The following is a 16,571-nucleotide window of genomic DNA, read 5'->3' as shown; positions in this document are numbered from 1 at the left end:
ATCAGTTGAATGAATGCAAAATAAATAAACAATTATACCACAGCATTGTATCTGTGCAAAATGTTGCTGCTATAAAAAGAATGAACCATCTCTTGTAGTCTGGAATTCTACAACTGTTCCCTTTTTATTTCTCCCGTCAGTAGGGGATCACAGATCACAAATCCACTTTCATACTCTACCTTTAGACCTCCTTCGTAACTTTTTTCTTCTTGCAAAACCACAAAGAAACAGTAAGGCTTGGCTCTTAGGCATCTCCTTCTTACTGCACTGCATGATTTGGCAGACAACAACCAGTTGTCTCCTGTGATGCAACTCGATTTGCTGGTTTCCCATGCTCAGCGAGGAGGAATTGATCATTAAGTTTTATTAAGTGATAAAGCTAGGCTATTGGCTTAAAAAATTAAAAGTACTAAGAGAAAAAGCACCAGGAGTAGGTAGGTAGGAAAGCCAATGAGTTCTGCCTGGAGATATACAGCCTGTGATTTGAGGATGATTTAAATTATTGAATGTGAATAATGAGAAAGCCACTTCCTTTTAATATATTTTGCCTAGATGAGCCATCTTACAATGCAAGTTCATTTGTAGTTTCTTTCATCACCTCAACTTGTACTCAAGTATATCTTAGTTAAATTGTGTTGTTGTTTTTTAATTCCTGAAGGTTCTAGCTAAGCTTACCACAGAGTGTGGTTGTCACATCCTTTACAAGTAAGAGAGAACTTGGAAAGGAAATAAAATGTATTTCTGATCTGTTGTTTATTTATTGCAACTGAGATACACCTTATGAATCCAGCAGCATGGCAGAGAACATGGCGCAGAGAAAAGGAAGAGATGAAAGAAATGCAGATCTCCTTTTCGGATAGAGAGGATTAGGTGTTCTGAGTTTTTTTCCCTGAATGTGAAATGCTTCACATTCGACGTGAGAAAAAGGATCACCTCTCAGTTCACAGCCAGACAGGTAACATCAGCCTGGGTTCCCAAAATAAGTCCAAGGCAATGGCATCAGTGGCTTTCAAGATTCACCGTAAGTGGAGAGAGAGAGAGAGAGAATATGTCCATGTGTGTAGAGAGTAAAGAAGATAGGCCACAATCATTACTGAAAGCAGTGAGGGGAAAAACATGGCTTAAGTCCAAAACAAGATGAAGGTATGTTCTAGCAACTCAGGCAGATACCTCCCTAATTCACATAAGTATTGGTGGGTGGGTGGAGAAGGAGGAGGCAGTCAGACTAGCCAGATTTTGTTACAAGAGGTAGTCCTCAATTTACAACACAAGTGGGTCTGAAATTTCTGTCCTAAGTTATTGTGGTCATAAGTCAAGTCACCATGTGATCAGGACCGATTTTACAACCATTTTTACAGTATTCATTAAATGAATCCAGCTTCCCCAATGGACATTTTTTGCTGGAACCAGCAAAAAAGGTCACAAATCGCAATCACGTGACCGTGGGACATTGCAACCAGTCATAAATGTGAGCCGGTTGCCAAGCACCCGAATTACAATCACATGACTGTGGGGGTGGTACAATGGTTGTAAGTGCAAGTCAGAAAGCACTTTTTCCAAGGCCGACATATCTAGTACCCTAATGATTACACTATTTAATTATTCTAGCACTGTTTCTATGGACCAGAAGTATTAGCAATATTTTGGGGCAGGGTGGGAGAGGAATTTTTATGGTTCTTGCCCTATATTTTTGATATTTTAAGATAGTATTAGCCAACTGGTACCCTCCAGATGTGTTGAGGCTGCAATTTCAAGAATTGGCCAATGCTGGCTAAAAATTCTGAGTCCTAATACATCTAGACAGCTCCAGAGTAAATTATTTAAGGCTATTTAAATAATTAAGATAGTGTCATTTCCTGCTTCTTCTATTTACAATAACAGAATAAAGAACTTGCTCTATGGATGCTGTAGGCTAAGCAACCAGGTTAGCTATTTCACAATAATGGAAAATTTCAGAGAATTATCATGGGAAATTCTATGATGACTTAATGTCTACCTTTTAACCAAGCAAAATAATTTCATCTCATCAACTTTTCTTCCAACTGGACTGTACATTCTCTGCTTTATAATTACAAAAGCAGGAGTCGATGAAACCCCAGTGCCATGGTTTAACCTCTTAGAGGCTTGTACGAGTCACCATCTCTAGCCTCAAATTTGAAAACAACTTCAGGCAACAGCATCTTAATTTTGCATGACCAGTCATGCTAATAGTTGGTGAAACAAAATGGAAGGAAGACTGTTTCTTAACAGTTCAGTATTACAAGATATAACTCAATTCTTTTTCACATAGTTATGTTTCTAAACACTGCTTCTCCTGCAGATTGAAGACATCTGCTATCACAAGTAATACTGAAGAGGCACCTGCTGCTACATCAACTCCTGTTTTCCTCCCTAAGAGTCTGTCTAAAACAATAGAACAGCCCTTTGATTTCCCATCAGCAGAAAGGGATGAAAGAAAGGTAACCAACATTGGATTTTCCTGATGTTGTTTGTTTGTTTGTTTGCTGCTGTTATATACAATAGAAATTGCATGAAATAATTTATTTGTGTTGCTTTCTGCCCCCTCCCCCCAAAATACTAGCAATAACTAAGGCAGGCATAAAGGTATAGCTATCATGTTAATCTAGATAAATTCTCAGAACAACCAGCCTTTTTACTGTCATGGCTAGAACTTGGGTGTCTAGTATTTAATGGCAAGTAAATTGAATACACTCTGATCCCGTTAAGGTTAATCATGACTAAAGCCTATAAAACTTGATTCAGAGTTAATCATGTTAAAAAATTAATGATAACTAACTAGTATTGATTGCAGTAGATCTTCTCTGACCATAATGGTCACAGGAACAGCACATTAGATATCATTTATATTGTTGAAAATATAGGTGCATTTCTTTTATTGAAGCAGGTGACCTTAATATTTGGTCACGTTGAAATATTGTGGAACAGTTGAATTATTGATCCTTACCAAAATAAGTGAAACATGAGAGAATCTAATGGCACCTTAAAGATTAGCCAATTTAATATCATGTTACATGATAATTAAATGGAAAGTTAGCCTTTAAAGTGTCACTACACTGCTGTTTTTCCTGCAAAAAAAGTAACATTGCCACCTTCAGGAAAATGAATAAACTGGAAAAAAAAGTATTTGAGTCTGAATGTGTTCATTATCCAACCAGGACATACTTCCATCAGAAAAAAAATCAGTTGAAAATCTTGATGCACAATTGGAAGAGCACTTGGAATCAGTGCACCAAACAATGTGCTTTGAAACACGTACTTTTGGTTGTAAGGTTTGCTTTGACTGGGCAACTATGTATGATGGATGTACTTTAGGAAAATCTATATACAACTTCATTGGAGAACATGTTTTCAAATTATCCCTCAAGGAATGTAAGTCATATTTATATTCTTTATTTACATTTCTAGGTCACCCCAAAAATTTCAAGCCACAGGAAAAAAAACAATATAATATAGTCCTTAAGTGTTGTATTTTAATCTGTGAAAATCTCATCATGACACATAGTGCAGTGTAGAAGACATGACACTTGCTCATAGTAATTTGATTAAGTAAATGGTATTTTGTTCAATAGTATATTTCAAAACAATTAAATCCGAAGTCCTACTGCTTAACCCAGCAATGATTCTTTTAGCACTTATTACAGTTCACTATTGCTGATCCTTAGTCTCAGATCTCTTTTAACTTGCACTTAATAATGCAAATATATATATATATATATATATATATATATATATAGTAATATTATTATTTTTCATAACCAGATAAAAGTAATGTTGGGAGAGGACAGTAGAAGCTGTGCTGGTAAACTAATGTTGTAGAACTACGTTATTAACAGGATCTTTAGGTAAAGATAAAGGTGCCCTCAAGTCAAGCTCGACTGTGATGATGGCATGTCCATTATTCTTGGCAACAGTGTGGATGTGGTTAGCCACTACCTTCTTCAATACGCTTTTTGACTTTACAATCTTGCCTAAGGCCTTAGGATCCCTGGTCGTTTCCTATTCAATATTAAGCAGCCCCAATTCTATGACTACTTTAAGAATAGCCAAGGTCATCTAGGTGCTGCTACCTGCTATTGCTAAACTTTTACTAATATCAAACTTTAAATGGCTCTATGTGCTGGTATGTCATTACAGTATATTTTAAAATGGTCTGGGAGAAGACTGGGATAAGCTATATATATCACTATTAAAGGTAAGAAGAACAATAACCATTATGAAGAGGTCTAGATTACATTACTCCAAACAACCTAAAATCTATGATGACTACATTCCAATCAGATCAAAAGAATAAACTGATCATACATTTTTTCTAACAGTTGTTTTCAACTTCCGCTAGTAATAATTTAAATAATTTCAGCTGATACAAAAGCCCCAATTCAGAAGCTACAATTCAGCATTCAAGGAGGTGCTCGTGCTGCTGAGCAGATGGTGCCTTTGTTAAGAAATGAAGAAAAGGATCTAGTGATTAAAAAACGGGTAAAGGTATTTACTTTTTTGGTGAGGGGGATGTTGGCAACCATGCTTATCATCATGCAGGGTCAATATGCAAACATTTGATGTCCTACTGGGTGCTCTCATTTTAAACATTATGGAATATAGCGATGTCTTTAAATAGCATAGAAAACGAAATAAATAATTAGTTAAATATAGTTAGGATTATATGCCTTTCCTTTATAGATATCAAGTTATTTTAACTCTGAAAGTACAATATGGAGTGTTCGGGTTTTACTATTCAAGTAGCTGCATTGGTTAACTGCATTCCCTCCTCTTATTTCTTCAGAAAGAAATCGCTCAAATGTTTTACTCTGTAGAGTAATAAACAAAATTTATATGGCCCTGAGACACATTTATTTAAACACAGAGACTGTATTTGAGGATGCAGAAAAATCATGGCTTTATTCCAGAAAAATAGATTCTTATCCCTTAGGAAGGGAGAGGTTATTTGGTTCAAGTGATTAACAATAATAAATAACCCCTAAGTTAATATACTTCCAAATTTCATATTGCCAACTCCAAAAATTTACTCCCATTCTGAACTATGAACTTAGTTCCATAATTCATAGTGTACACAAGTTGCCAGCTAATGTGAACAGCACAGTCAGGACTACAAATATGATCAAGTGCCAATGCCAAGCTTAATGCTTCCAGCTCATGGAATGGAACCTATCAGCTTCCATGAGAACAGCCTTCTGCAAGAGTTCCATTTGCACAGACAAGTTCAAATCTGGTAGAAATGAAGGTACATACTGTATATAAAGCAAGGTGCCGCAATTCCACTGCACATTCTTACGTGCTATCTACCAAAGTCAGAAGCACGTGATTGGAAACCTCCATCAGTGATGATCAGTGAATTTTAGGCCAGACACAATTATAATGTCCTACACTCAACACATCAGTGTCTTCAGAGAATCTTGCTCTTTAGGAAAGCTAATTGTGGGACCTGAATGTGTACTCTTAATTCTTCAGTGTGCAATCCAATTGTGCAAAGAAATCTGTGCTTCTAACATTATAGTATTGCTCTTTCAACATCAATTCTGCATATCAATTTGCCTAAGCCTTCTGATTACACAGGATGACTGATATTCTTCTTCTACCTCAGCGGTGGTGGTGATGATGGTGATGATGGTGATGATGATGTTCCTGGCATAGAAGAGTAACGTTCTCTCTGGGTGTATCCCTTGCTAGATCACATTAAATACAACTGAGGAGAGCAGTGAAAGTTCATCAAGCAGTTCTGCTCAGGACAGGGTTTCCAAGAAAAAGATAGATCTAAAGCAAGTTCCTACCCAGCAGCAGCAGGATAATGATCAAGAACAACAGGAACAGGATCAGAAGAGGCATCAAGGCCAACAGCATCATCCTCTGGAAAAAAAGCTACAGCTTGATGATACTAGCAGCAGCAGCAGCAGCAGCCGTCAGCAGAAAGGAAGCAGCAGCAGCAGTAGCAGTAGCAACAACAGTGACAGCAGCAGCGAGAGCAGCAGCAGCAGCGACACCAGCAGGAGTGACAGCAGTGACAGCACCCAAGAAAATAAGCATATTAATGGAAGACACCGAAAGGAGAAGAGTGGCAAGTCTTATCCAAGTGGTGAGAAAGGTGGGGATGAAAAGGAGCAAGCCAAGAGGCCAGCTGTCCACTGTGATGAGAAGCAACCCATCAATTCTAACCAGGAGAACTTTTTCCCTGCAGTAAGTATTAGCTTAAAACCACTGTTGGCTGGGATGAGGTTTGTCTCTTCCTTTAGCAGTGTGCATTTGGGTAACCCTTGCTTTGCTTCTTTCCTTGGCATTTTGCAGAGAGTGCAAGGCCTACAATGGGCAACACTCACCTTCAAAGAAAGCCAGATCGAGCAGGTGAGTTTCAACATTACTGTGATTAATTAACCCTATACCATTTTAGTTGGTGCTCTGGAAATGGCAAACCAATTGTTACGTCAACATAATATCTGATATTGCAGGTAGATATCGCTGCTCTAACTTTTGGTTGCAATTCCTTCTCCCCCAATTCACACAAGCTTATATTGCTGCTGTTTGCAAAGATATCATAAGCATCTAATATATTTGAAAAAAAAAAAGCTTTCAACAACTAGTGCTTGTTGAAAAATATTTACACCTGTGTTTTGATAGACCTTCATCACTCCCTTCCATTCTTGGAATCTTTGTCCTCTGCCGCTCAACATCTCTAATTCTGTTTAAATGTTGTATTACATGATGCAAATCAGGAGCAGTCAAGCAGTCCGTCATCTTATTCAGAAGCAAGCAGGAAGAATGAGTTCAGCTTGCAACAGGAGGTATGTTTTTAAATGCATTAATGGGAAAGTAAATACTGTCAGTTGGCATGCCTTTGGAAAGAATCACTGTTAGGGATCTGGTGGATCAACTGGAATATGTATTTTCAGAGAAAGTCTAATGAATAATGTGCCAAATGAGATAGTGGCTACTAGGCCATTATATTAATGACCCATTAGGTTAGAGAGATTAATTAGGACTGGGGTGACCAAGGTTAAGATTTCCTCTTTGCCATGAAACTCCCTAGTAACTTGGCTGCTACTTTGGAAGGAAAGGCAACATGTATATAAATAAATCAGCAAACTTATTAACCTGGGTTCCTTTTCACAGTATAACTTCTTGATTATTTTTAAAAATAAAACAAAACGAAATGGATTGAATTAAAAGGGCATTTCAGCCTCTTGTTCATCCTACATTTTTAAAATATTGGCTCAAATACACAAGCCACATCTTGCTTCATGCTCTCAAATGCAGATGACAGAGGGCTGCACAAAACCAATTTCAGTTTAGAAAAGATGAAGCACTTCAACATCCACCCAACCTTAGGAATGAGCGTAGCTTGAAAGTCTTATTTATTTATATACAAATAACAGCTATTTTATTTCCAGCCCAGTTTAAAGAAATCAAACTAAAACTAGCCTGGGTAAACTCTAAATATGCAGACATCTTAAAAATATAGTTGAATTAAAACACTAATGAGTGAAATTATAAAGGTACCTAGAGAACCAAGATCCTTTTTTTTTCTAACAATAGTAGCCACTTGTCCAAGCTCCCACTCCAGTACCATCTTCTGGTTGGAATATCTAATCAGCAGTAGTAGAAGCCCTATTAAAAACCCAAAACAAGAGAAGGATTAAAATCCCTCTTTCTTATCTGCCTCAATGAGTAACTTGATTGATTGATTGATTGAATTTTATCACTGCCCATCTCCCCCCACAAGGAGAGACTCTGGGCAGTTTACAAAAAAACAAAATTTAAAATACAATAATACCATAAATACAATAAATATAAATATAAATAGATAAAAGAAATAAATTATGGTAGAATCCAGATGGCTAAGATTGTACCTCAATCAGTGAGTATCAAGAGCCATTCTAAGGTGTTAGCCTTCCCCACGATTGACTATTCCTCTTCCCGCTCCAGACATGCTGACACAATCAAGTTTTTAATTTTTTGTAGAAGTCCAGGAGCGAGGGGGCTTGTCCCACTTCTGGGGGAAGAATGTTCCAGAGGGCAGGAGCCACTGCAGAGAAGGCTCACTTCCTGGACCCCACCAGATGGAATTCTTTTACAGATGGGGTCCATAACATGCCCTCTCTGTATGACCGGGTAGGATGAGTCGATGTGATGGGAATGAGAGGGTCCTTCACGTAACCTGGCCCTATGTCATGTAGGGCTTTAAAGGTGATAACCAACACCTTGAATTGGACCCAGAAGCAAACTGGAAGCCAGTGCAGTTTGCGTAGCAAAGGTGTTACATGTGCCACCCTTGGGGCACCTAAAATTGCTCACACAGCTGCATTCTGGACCAGTTGAAGCTTCCAGATATTCTTCAAGGGTAGCCCCATGTAGAGCACATTACAGTAAGGGACATGATCAGGGCATGAGTGACTGTTCAAAGGGCCACTTGGCCCAGGAAAAGGCATAATTGGTGCACAAGACGAAGTTGAGCAAAAGCCCTCCTGGCCACGGCTGCCACCTGTTCCTCAAGAAGGAGTTGTGGGTCCAGGAGGACCCCCAAGTTACACACTGGGTGTGTCTGGGGCAGTGCAACCCCGTCCAGGACCAAAGATGACAACTTCTTGCACAATTCACCAAAATAAATTCTTCTGGAATCTTACCTGAGGACAACTAATCAAAATATGGATTAAAATCACATCCTTTTGTTTGTCTATTTACCTATTTAGGCAAAAACTCCTGGAGACGTACTTCTGCCATATGTCACTGCTGTGGCTGAAGCAGTTAGGAATGACAGCAAAAAACAAGGTTACGCAGTTTCACTGTATGGAAAGCACGATGCCTACAAAACCCATTTCAAAATGGCTGCAAGTGAATTTAACCAAGCTAAGTGGAGAGCATGTCTTGACAGCCTTTTGTCACCTTTCATATTCCAGGTATAGATTTTTGTTTTTAATTTCCAATCTGAAAGTTGCTTTGCAACTAACCTTCAGTGCCTTACACAATAATAGTGTGCGCTCGCTCACACGCTCTCTCTCTATATATATGTGTGTGTGTGTATACATTCATTCATTCATTTTCCTTTTCCTTTTTCTTTGGTTTGTTTCTAATGTTACAATGACCTCCATTTGACTCCTAGAGCAAAATCTATTCTTTAATTTTGATTCAGAATCAAATATTCCCAAACTCTAAATCTGGAAGAATGAGTTCCAATTTGTAATTTTCTTTGGTAGATGGGTAGCTATTAAAATACTGCAGAATTTGAATTGTTCCATAATTAATCATGAGTCATTCTAGTGGTTCCTTTACTATTTCTCTTTTGCTTTCTGTTTGGTCTTCTTTAACTAAATTATTACGTTCCATTATAGAATCTAATGTATCCCAAAACTTTCTTGTGTTAGGCTACATTTCTGGCCTAAAGTTAATCCAGGTTTTTATATTAAATCTCAGTCATTTTGAAATCAATGGTATCTTCAAATAGGACTTTCAAGGGCTCTTGAAAGGACTCCAGCATCAGATTAATATTCTAAGAGAAACAAAGCAAAAGAGAGGAAATTCTAGAGTCTAAGTGCAAAAACTGCAAATATCTTCTCAATGTAATCACTAACCATACCACTATCCATACTTCAGGAACACTTAGCAGACTTGGAGCAGAAAATATTTCTCCAAATCACTTTGGACAGTCTGGCATGGCCGACAGGCATAGATTACATGAAATTGTGATACAAAGCTCATTAATCATGTGGTAAAACCATATGATGATCCATACACACAGCTTTTCTTTCCATTTCTATGATTTTTGTGTGTTTGCATTCTCTTCAAGAATTCTTTGAGCTGGGGACATAAATGCAAGGATTACAAAATAGAAATAAAGATGTCCAGTGGTCAAGTTGCAAGATATGCAGCCATCCAAACGATCATGAAATGGACAAAGCTTCCTTTCCTCCGAAACAGACATGCTTCTTGGTAACATCTCTGTGCCTTCTCATTGTTTTTTAAATGTTTCTTTGCATGCACATGTCTAAATTTCCTAGTGGAAAATATGGGAAGAAATGTGGCTGAAACTTGGGGGAGGGGTCTTATGGTCAGAAATGGAGAAGAATTTGGCTATGCAATCCCTACCCTTTATCCCCACCACATGTGCATGTGCATACACAAACACACACACACACCCAAAAAGCAACTTCAAGCCATTTGGGGGGGATGGAAAGAGAATTAAGGCCTTCTAATCCCCACCCTTAATTTAGGGAGAGGGAGAACATTGCCAAATTATGGGGATGGTTTCAGGATGTGGGGAGCTTGTTGTCTACCTCTGAACTGAATCATATTCATACCTTCCTTTCCTCCAGGTCTATGGATTTCCTTCCTGAAATTGCATATCGTTTAGGCTTTTCCACAGCTTATCAGAAGAATCCTGCCCGTGAGATTACATTCAGAATTATTGCAAAATCTCCAGAAGCTAGTGCTGTCATCTTTAAAGCTCCTGATGTAGGTGATCATTTTCCATTTTCTCAAATAACTAGTGTAGTTCCTCTTTTGGATTTGGATAATTAATTCACTGGCATAGTAAAAAGGATTGACAGAGCCAAAGACAGGTATTTCAAAGGTTATGATACTGAGATCATTTAAAGGTTTGAAGTGAAGACAGAGTCTCTCTGTAAATTATCAGTTCTCATTGTCGATTATTTTGTGAGCATGCTCTCTGAGACTAAGAGACATACATAAACATAAGCCACTTCCCAGTAATTTTAACCCATGGAGAAGATTTCCTCTGCTGTTGATCTACTGGTCACATATCTGAACATATTTATCAACTAAACTTAGTTTAATTATTCTTGAAAATGCTAATGCTATCTATTACTTGGGAATATTTTTATGAAGTTATAAAATTGGATTGGAGAAGTAACTATCTCAGTTTTCTCATTTTGAGGTAGACTTTCTAAAAGATATGCATCCTTATTACCACTGAGAATATTTATGCTATGAAAAACAGTGTTAGAAAATAGATCTCTGCTTACAGTCACTCAATTGCTTACACATACTTTGTGAAGACACACATGCCTCCCACCTCCCTTGATTTCTACCTAGTCCAACAACTAGGTAGGTGAGACTGAGGTTGCTTGGCACAAAGCCCTGGTCCGCAAGGGCTGGGGGGGAATCTGATGAGAAACGCACACTCTCTCAATTGAGGTATCACAGTTGAAAGGTCCAATTTCCTCCCAGGTATTGTAGCAAATAAAGCACAAGTACTTGTCTCAGAGTAATACTGCAATACACCACGTGCACACGGACACACACATATACACCTCTACTTACCAACCCTGTCCTAGGCTAATCAGGCACTAGTAAGGGTAATGGAGAAGACAGATCTTATAGCTAGTCCTTTGTCTTTAGTCTCTTTAATTTAGCTCCAGCTGCCAGGTATCTTAAATCATTTCTCCCCTTCAAACTGATTGACCAGATTTCTTTCCAGTTGTTTTCTTATAACACCTATCATGACTGCTGTTCTCTAAGACCACCTATTTTGCACATGTTATTTCTTGTGGTTTGACCACTGAGCTACTTTCCTACAGCCTAGCAGATACTTTGAACCTGACCAACTTCCTGCTATAGAGTCTCACCCCTACTTCTTCATACCCTTAGTTCATCCTGGGTTGTCATGGCTCTTCTTTTGCTTATAAGAGCAGTGCATCTGAATAAGCTCAGACATATCTTTCAAGGAGTGGCATAATGGGAGAGGTGCATTATTGCCCAAAACAACAATGAATTTGATCAAGGTTCTCCTTGTTAATTCTCTACAATCTGCTTTTTAATCTGCATATTAGGAACTACCTTGTGCATGCAATTCTTAACGCCTTTATGGTCCGTACATAGTTATAGTGACCAAGCAGAGCTGAATGGTTGGAAGAAAATGGGCTTTGCATTTTCCTTTCTGGTATTTTGATTCAATCCACTGTTTACAGTTCAATAAATAAAATAATGAGTTTAGGTGATATGAAAAAAACCAGAAATGTTTCTCTTTACATAGTGAAATGTTAAATCAAAATGCATTTGTAGCAACATTGATCTTTATTTCATTATTTTCTTTCCAGAAAACCTTTTACAGGGATGATTTCTGTACTGCTTTTCTTTTACCTGACATCCCAATTCCATATTATCAAACTCCAAAATTAAGCACCTTTAATTTAGCTTCATGGCTAGACAAAGGAATTGAAGGTAAATTAATGCTTTTACACCAATCAAGTAACTAGTAGACTAATAAATATCAGCTGTGTTTATCTTTCCATGGCATTTTTTTGTTGTTGTTGTTAGCATAAAGCTGAATCCAGTCTTAGTGATGCTTCAGCTGGGCTGGTTGAAATCAGTGAGACTTAAGCTAGTTACTATTTTGTTTAAATCTGGTTGATTTCAGTGGATCCACTTTAATCATAACAATGTCTGGATTCAACCCACTATCTTGAGCTTTTGCTGCTTCAGATGTAGTCCCATTTCTTATCAACTAGAGGTTGTTTAATGAGCCTTATTCCTAGGTAAATATATTAGCAAACATCTTTTGCAACATGGTTTGAAATTCTTATCTTACTTGTTTATGTTATTAAGCAAAAGCCCAGGATTTGCTTAGGTTTTTCTCTTTCCAACTGGTAGGACTGAAGTTTAACTCTGACTGACCCTACTATTTATTCTCTTATCAGCTACATGTGAGGTGCAGGATGAAAGGATTACAACCTTTGACAACAAGATCTTCAACACTAGTATTGCCATGAGAGAATGTGACCTTCTGATAGTTAAGGATTGTACTACATCTGAAAGTTATAAGCCACAATTCCTTATATGGATCCAAAACCCCAAACCTGGTCTCTCAAAAGAAATTCATATGTCCTTTAATTCAGTGTAAGTTTAACCAAATGAAAAGTTCTTTCAAGTTTCAAGTTTCTTTCCAATAGCTTGTTTGCCAGTAGCTTTTTAAAGAATAGCCGTTGTCTCTTAACTAAGCTTTTCTTCTTAGAAATTGTTCTACCATTCTTGATAAGTGGTTTCTTATAATTTGGGTTTCTAATTTCTCAATTCTGTACTAGTATGCAAAGATGCCCAGATCTTATGAACAGTGAAGGCCATAAAATCCCATTAAGTTTCAACATCTTAATGCAGCCCTACAGGGATTTATGAGGTTGAATTTTAACATGATCATTGAGTGTTCAAAACTCAGCTCACCCATGGAATTTCTAGCAGGCCTAAACCTGTGATGAGGAATCTATGGGTCTTTAGGGGCGGCTAAAATGTACTTCCCATCATCTGGCAGCCATGATAGATTGGTTTCCCATTAAAACTGGAAAGTACATGATCCATCAAATAATTGGGTCTCATCCTAACCTTCATTGGTATGTAATGTAATTATAATAACAGATTAAGCTTCTCAAAAAGACAACACAGCATAAAGGTGTTGCTATCAATAACAAGATTGCCTTCTCTAAATGCATATTCTAGAATACAATATGGCTGCCTCCAGCCATGATAGAATTACAGGACAGCCTTCATTTTAACAAACCTATAGCCAGAAAAGTTGGTTACATAGAAAAGCTTTAAAGCTCCAGGTGATCTGAAATAACTCAGGGTTGTTAGAGACAATGAAGCAGCCTTTGTTCAGTTCATCAGCTTGTTATAACTAGATCATCAGTAGCAGCAGAAAGGGGGAACTTTTTCATCTGAATCTGAATTATATAAGAACATGGTATCTCTTTCCCTGTTACCCGTACCTTCAAGTCCACTGGTACTTTTGTACTTTGGACCAAGTTTTTACTCTATTCAAGCCATAGCAGGTATAGCAAAAGCAGTTCTTCAGAGAAAGGCTGGCTGTTTTCTGCAAATTATTAACCTTTTTTCCTTGTTTTACTTTCTAACAAAACACATCTTTTGCTTTTCCCAATGACAGAGAAATCATAATCCGAGTTTCCTTAGGTACACTGTCTGTGTTACGTAATAAAGAACCAATACTAACGAACAGAGAACGATATGAGGACATCAGAGGTACTGCATCTGATACATATTCTGTCTTAAATAATAGATATCAGCTGATATACTCCATGTATTCTTGGCTCTTACTTTTTTTTCAATAATTAGTTAAAAAATAAACTTGAATCACTTAACAGTAATTCTTATGTACTATAAGAACATAGCAAAGTGCATTTGAAAAGAAGGGAATATTTATCAATAATGGGGTAACTTTAATGGTTAAATATCCTGCCCACAAACTGGATATGTATATTTGTAACAGTGCAGTTGGGGCAAGTTGGCATCACAGAATTTGAAAGAAATCATTGGTCTGACAGAAAGCACGATTGCATGTCCGACGCATCCTGAAGCAAGAATCGTATAGAAATATGCAATGGCGACATGTAAACATTTGTGCGCATGTTGAAAACTCGGTATTAAATAGCCAGCCATTCTAAGCTATCCTTTGTCTTTGCAGCAAGCATTGTAATTTCCAAAACAACCAACACTGTTATTGTCAAGGCTCCTGAACATGGCTTGGAAAGTGTGACGTATGATGGTGTCATACTGAGAGTAAGTCAGACTGCTGTTTTTGTGCTAGAATTTCCTGTTTTACTTTAACAAATTGTGTTGGAAGGAAATTCACTTCTGCCTCTATGCCATTATTCATGCAGATTATAGCTTCTGCAAAGATGAAAGGCAATACATGTGGACTTTGCGGAGACTACAATGGAGAAATAAAACATGAATACCTGATGCCACATCGAGTTGGCACTGAGCGACACTGATTTTTTTTCATTCCTGAACTTCAGCAGACAGTTGTGTTGCAGGTTTGTGAAGTTGGAACAGTTTAGAGGCAGAAATTAATTGTAAATGTTTAAAGCAACGTGTATTGGTTAAAATAACGGTGCTTTTGATTTTAAAAAGTCCACATAATGCTGAGCGTGAAAGAAAAGGTTCTGTTTCTGCCTCCTGGTTTCATAAGGACACATACAAAAATCTAACTAGAGAAGTCAGGGAAGAACTGGTATGCTATCTTTCTCATTTGTTTCTTTCCCCCAACATGGAAAGAAATTACCAGATATAAGACTGTTGTGATAGACATCAATAGCTAGAAACAGTGCATCCTTATGAAGTTCCTGGTTTATTCTATAATTGTATCCCACTGGTAGAATGTATGCCAGAAGTAACTTCTGACTATGCCTCCCTACCAATTCAGTAATGATCAAAACTGTGCTTTTGATCGCAGGAGGAGGAAGGGAGAAATGCAATACCATGCTACCACCATGGTTCATAAATACAACATTATTCTCTTAAGGGAATCACTCTGCACTTCCTGTTGTTACCTCTCCTCATCTGAAGACTTACTTCTTTTCTAACCAGGATTTGCCTGTTCTTTCACTCTCTGATTAGAATGGGAAAATCAGCTCTCATCTCTCTAAAATGCTCTGCTCCTTAATTTAGCAATCCAGAGCCTGAAATACTTGAGTGAATAGTTCGCCTTTATGGGATTTGGTATTTGTGGTGTAGACAGGTACCGTTTGTATCTGGTGAAAAACACCCTGAAAAGAATAATTATTTTTTTAAAAAAAATTCTACTGATAGGTAGAATCACAAAAATAAGATGGCTACCTTTTTGTAATCACACACCTGTTCAAGAAATCATTTGGATGTTCATTACTAATTCAAATGGAGAGTGATATTGTTTTACATAATCAATAAGCCTACAACATTTTCTTCCAATGTACTGCTTTGAATTCTATCTTTTATTTATATTTATTGTACTTTTGTGACAGAAACTGCAACAGGGTTGACTTAATCCAAGAAGATCTTGTCAGCAAGATCTGACTGAAGATAGCAGAGACCTTGTGAATGTTTCCCAGACAACATATTTTGAACAAACACTTTAGTTTATAGATGAACTAAATAACTGGACAATCCCTTGTGGGATGTAGAAGTCCTATGTAATGTGAATATTTTATGCTAATTTGGAAATAAATGAAAAATCAAATATGCTAATCACTGTATGAAGGTCTCAATAAACACACATCACATTGAATGAATATGCATGGCCTTTCTTACTGTTTCTTATCCCCTGAGAATATACAGTACTGCTGAAAATACAGCAATACCACCATTGTTTATTAGTGAGAAGCCAGCTTAATTATTAAAACAGATTGCCAAAACAGATTAAGTAAGTTAATGTTTGAATTACTACATACATCATACTACAAGTCCCTAATGTGTTCAGGTTCTGTGAAGAAACCACATGTCATGCCAGTTCAGTTCCAAATGAAAGCAAACATGCCAGCTATGCAAACTACTAGTCATGTTCCCATCAGACTTTTTTCTTTTCTTTTTTCTTTTCTTTTGCGGGGGGGGGGGGGGTAGCCATACAAAATGGCTCTGTTTGCTAGACTAGAGGCAATGAACACCAGACCCTAATATCAATGCTGCCATATTTAAAACTGGATTAATCTAGATTGTCTTCCAAGGACAAATTGTGATTATATTACCAATGAACTTGTTTCATAACTAGTAAGTCCCATTTGGATTTAACCATGGATAAGCATATAGATGAAGTATCTGCAGCA

General features: G+C 37.4%; 1 protein-coding gene across 1 annotated transcript in view; it reads left to right on the top strand.

The window, feature by feature from the left end:
• The window catches only part of LOC134494611 (vitellogenin-1-like), a 44,681-nt gene extending 29,880 nt beyond the window's left edge, over positions 1 to 14,801 (top strand). Inside the window, exons 20-33 of the mRNA XM_063299862.1 lie at positions 2,321 to 2,459; positions 3,177 to 3,390; positions 4,379 to 4,503; positions 5,707 to 6,210; positions 6,319 to 6,375; positions 6,744 to 6,812; positions 8,718 to 8,924; positions 9,812 to 9,954; positions 10,338 to 10,476; positions 12,081 to 12,204; positions 12,681 to 12,879; positions 13,919 to 14,013; positions 14,456 to 14,550; positions 14,652 to 14,801. Coding sequence (XP_063155932.1) covers positions 2,321 to 2,459; positions 3,177 to 3,390; positions 4,379 to 4,503; positions 5,707 to 6,210; positions 6,319 to 6,375; positions 6,744 to 6,812; positions 8,718 to 8,924; positions 9,812 to 9,954; positions 10,338 to 10,476; positions 12,081 to 12,204; positions 12,681 to 12,879; positions 13,919 to 14,013; positions 14,456 to 14,550; positions 14,652 to 14,765 — 2,224 coding nt within the window. The 3' untranslated portion in view covers positions 14,766 to 14,801. The remainder of the gene's footprint in view (positions 1 to 2,320; positions 2,460 to 3,176; positions 3,391 to 4,378; positions 4,504 to 5,706; positions 6,211 to 6,318; positions 6,376 to 6,743; positions 6,813 to 8,717; positions 8,925 to 9,811; positions 9,955 to 10,337; positions 10,477 to 12,080; positions 12,205 to 12,680; positions 12,880 to 13,918; positions 14,014 to 14,455; positions 14,551 to 14,651) is intronic.
• The last annotated feature ends 1,770 nt before the right edge of the window (positions 14,802 to 16,571 follow it).

The sequence above is a fragment of the Candoia aspera genome, chromosome 3 (assembly GCF_035149785.1).
Source record: "Candoia aspera isolate rCanAsp1 chromosome 3, rCanAsp1.hap2, whole genome shotgun sequence".
Classification (NCBI taxonomy): domain Eukaryota; kingdom Metazoa; phylum Chordata; class Lepidosauria; order Squamata; family Boidae; genus Candoia; species Candoia aspera.
This window is presented reverse-complemented; position numbering and strand designations above follow the sequence as displayed.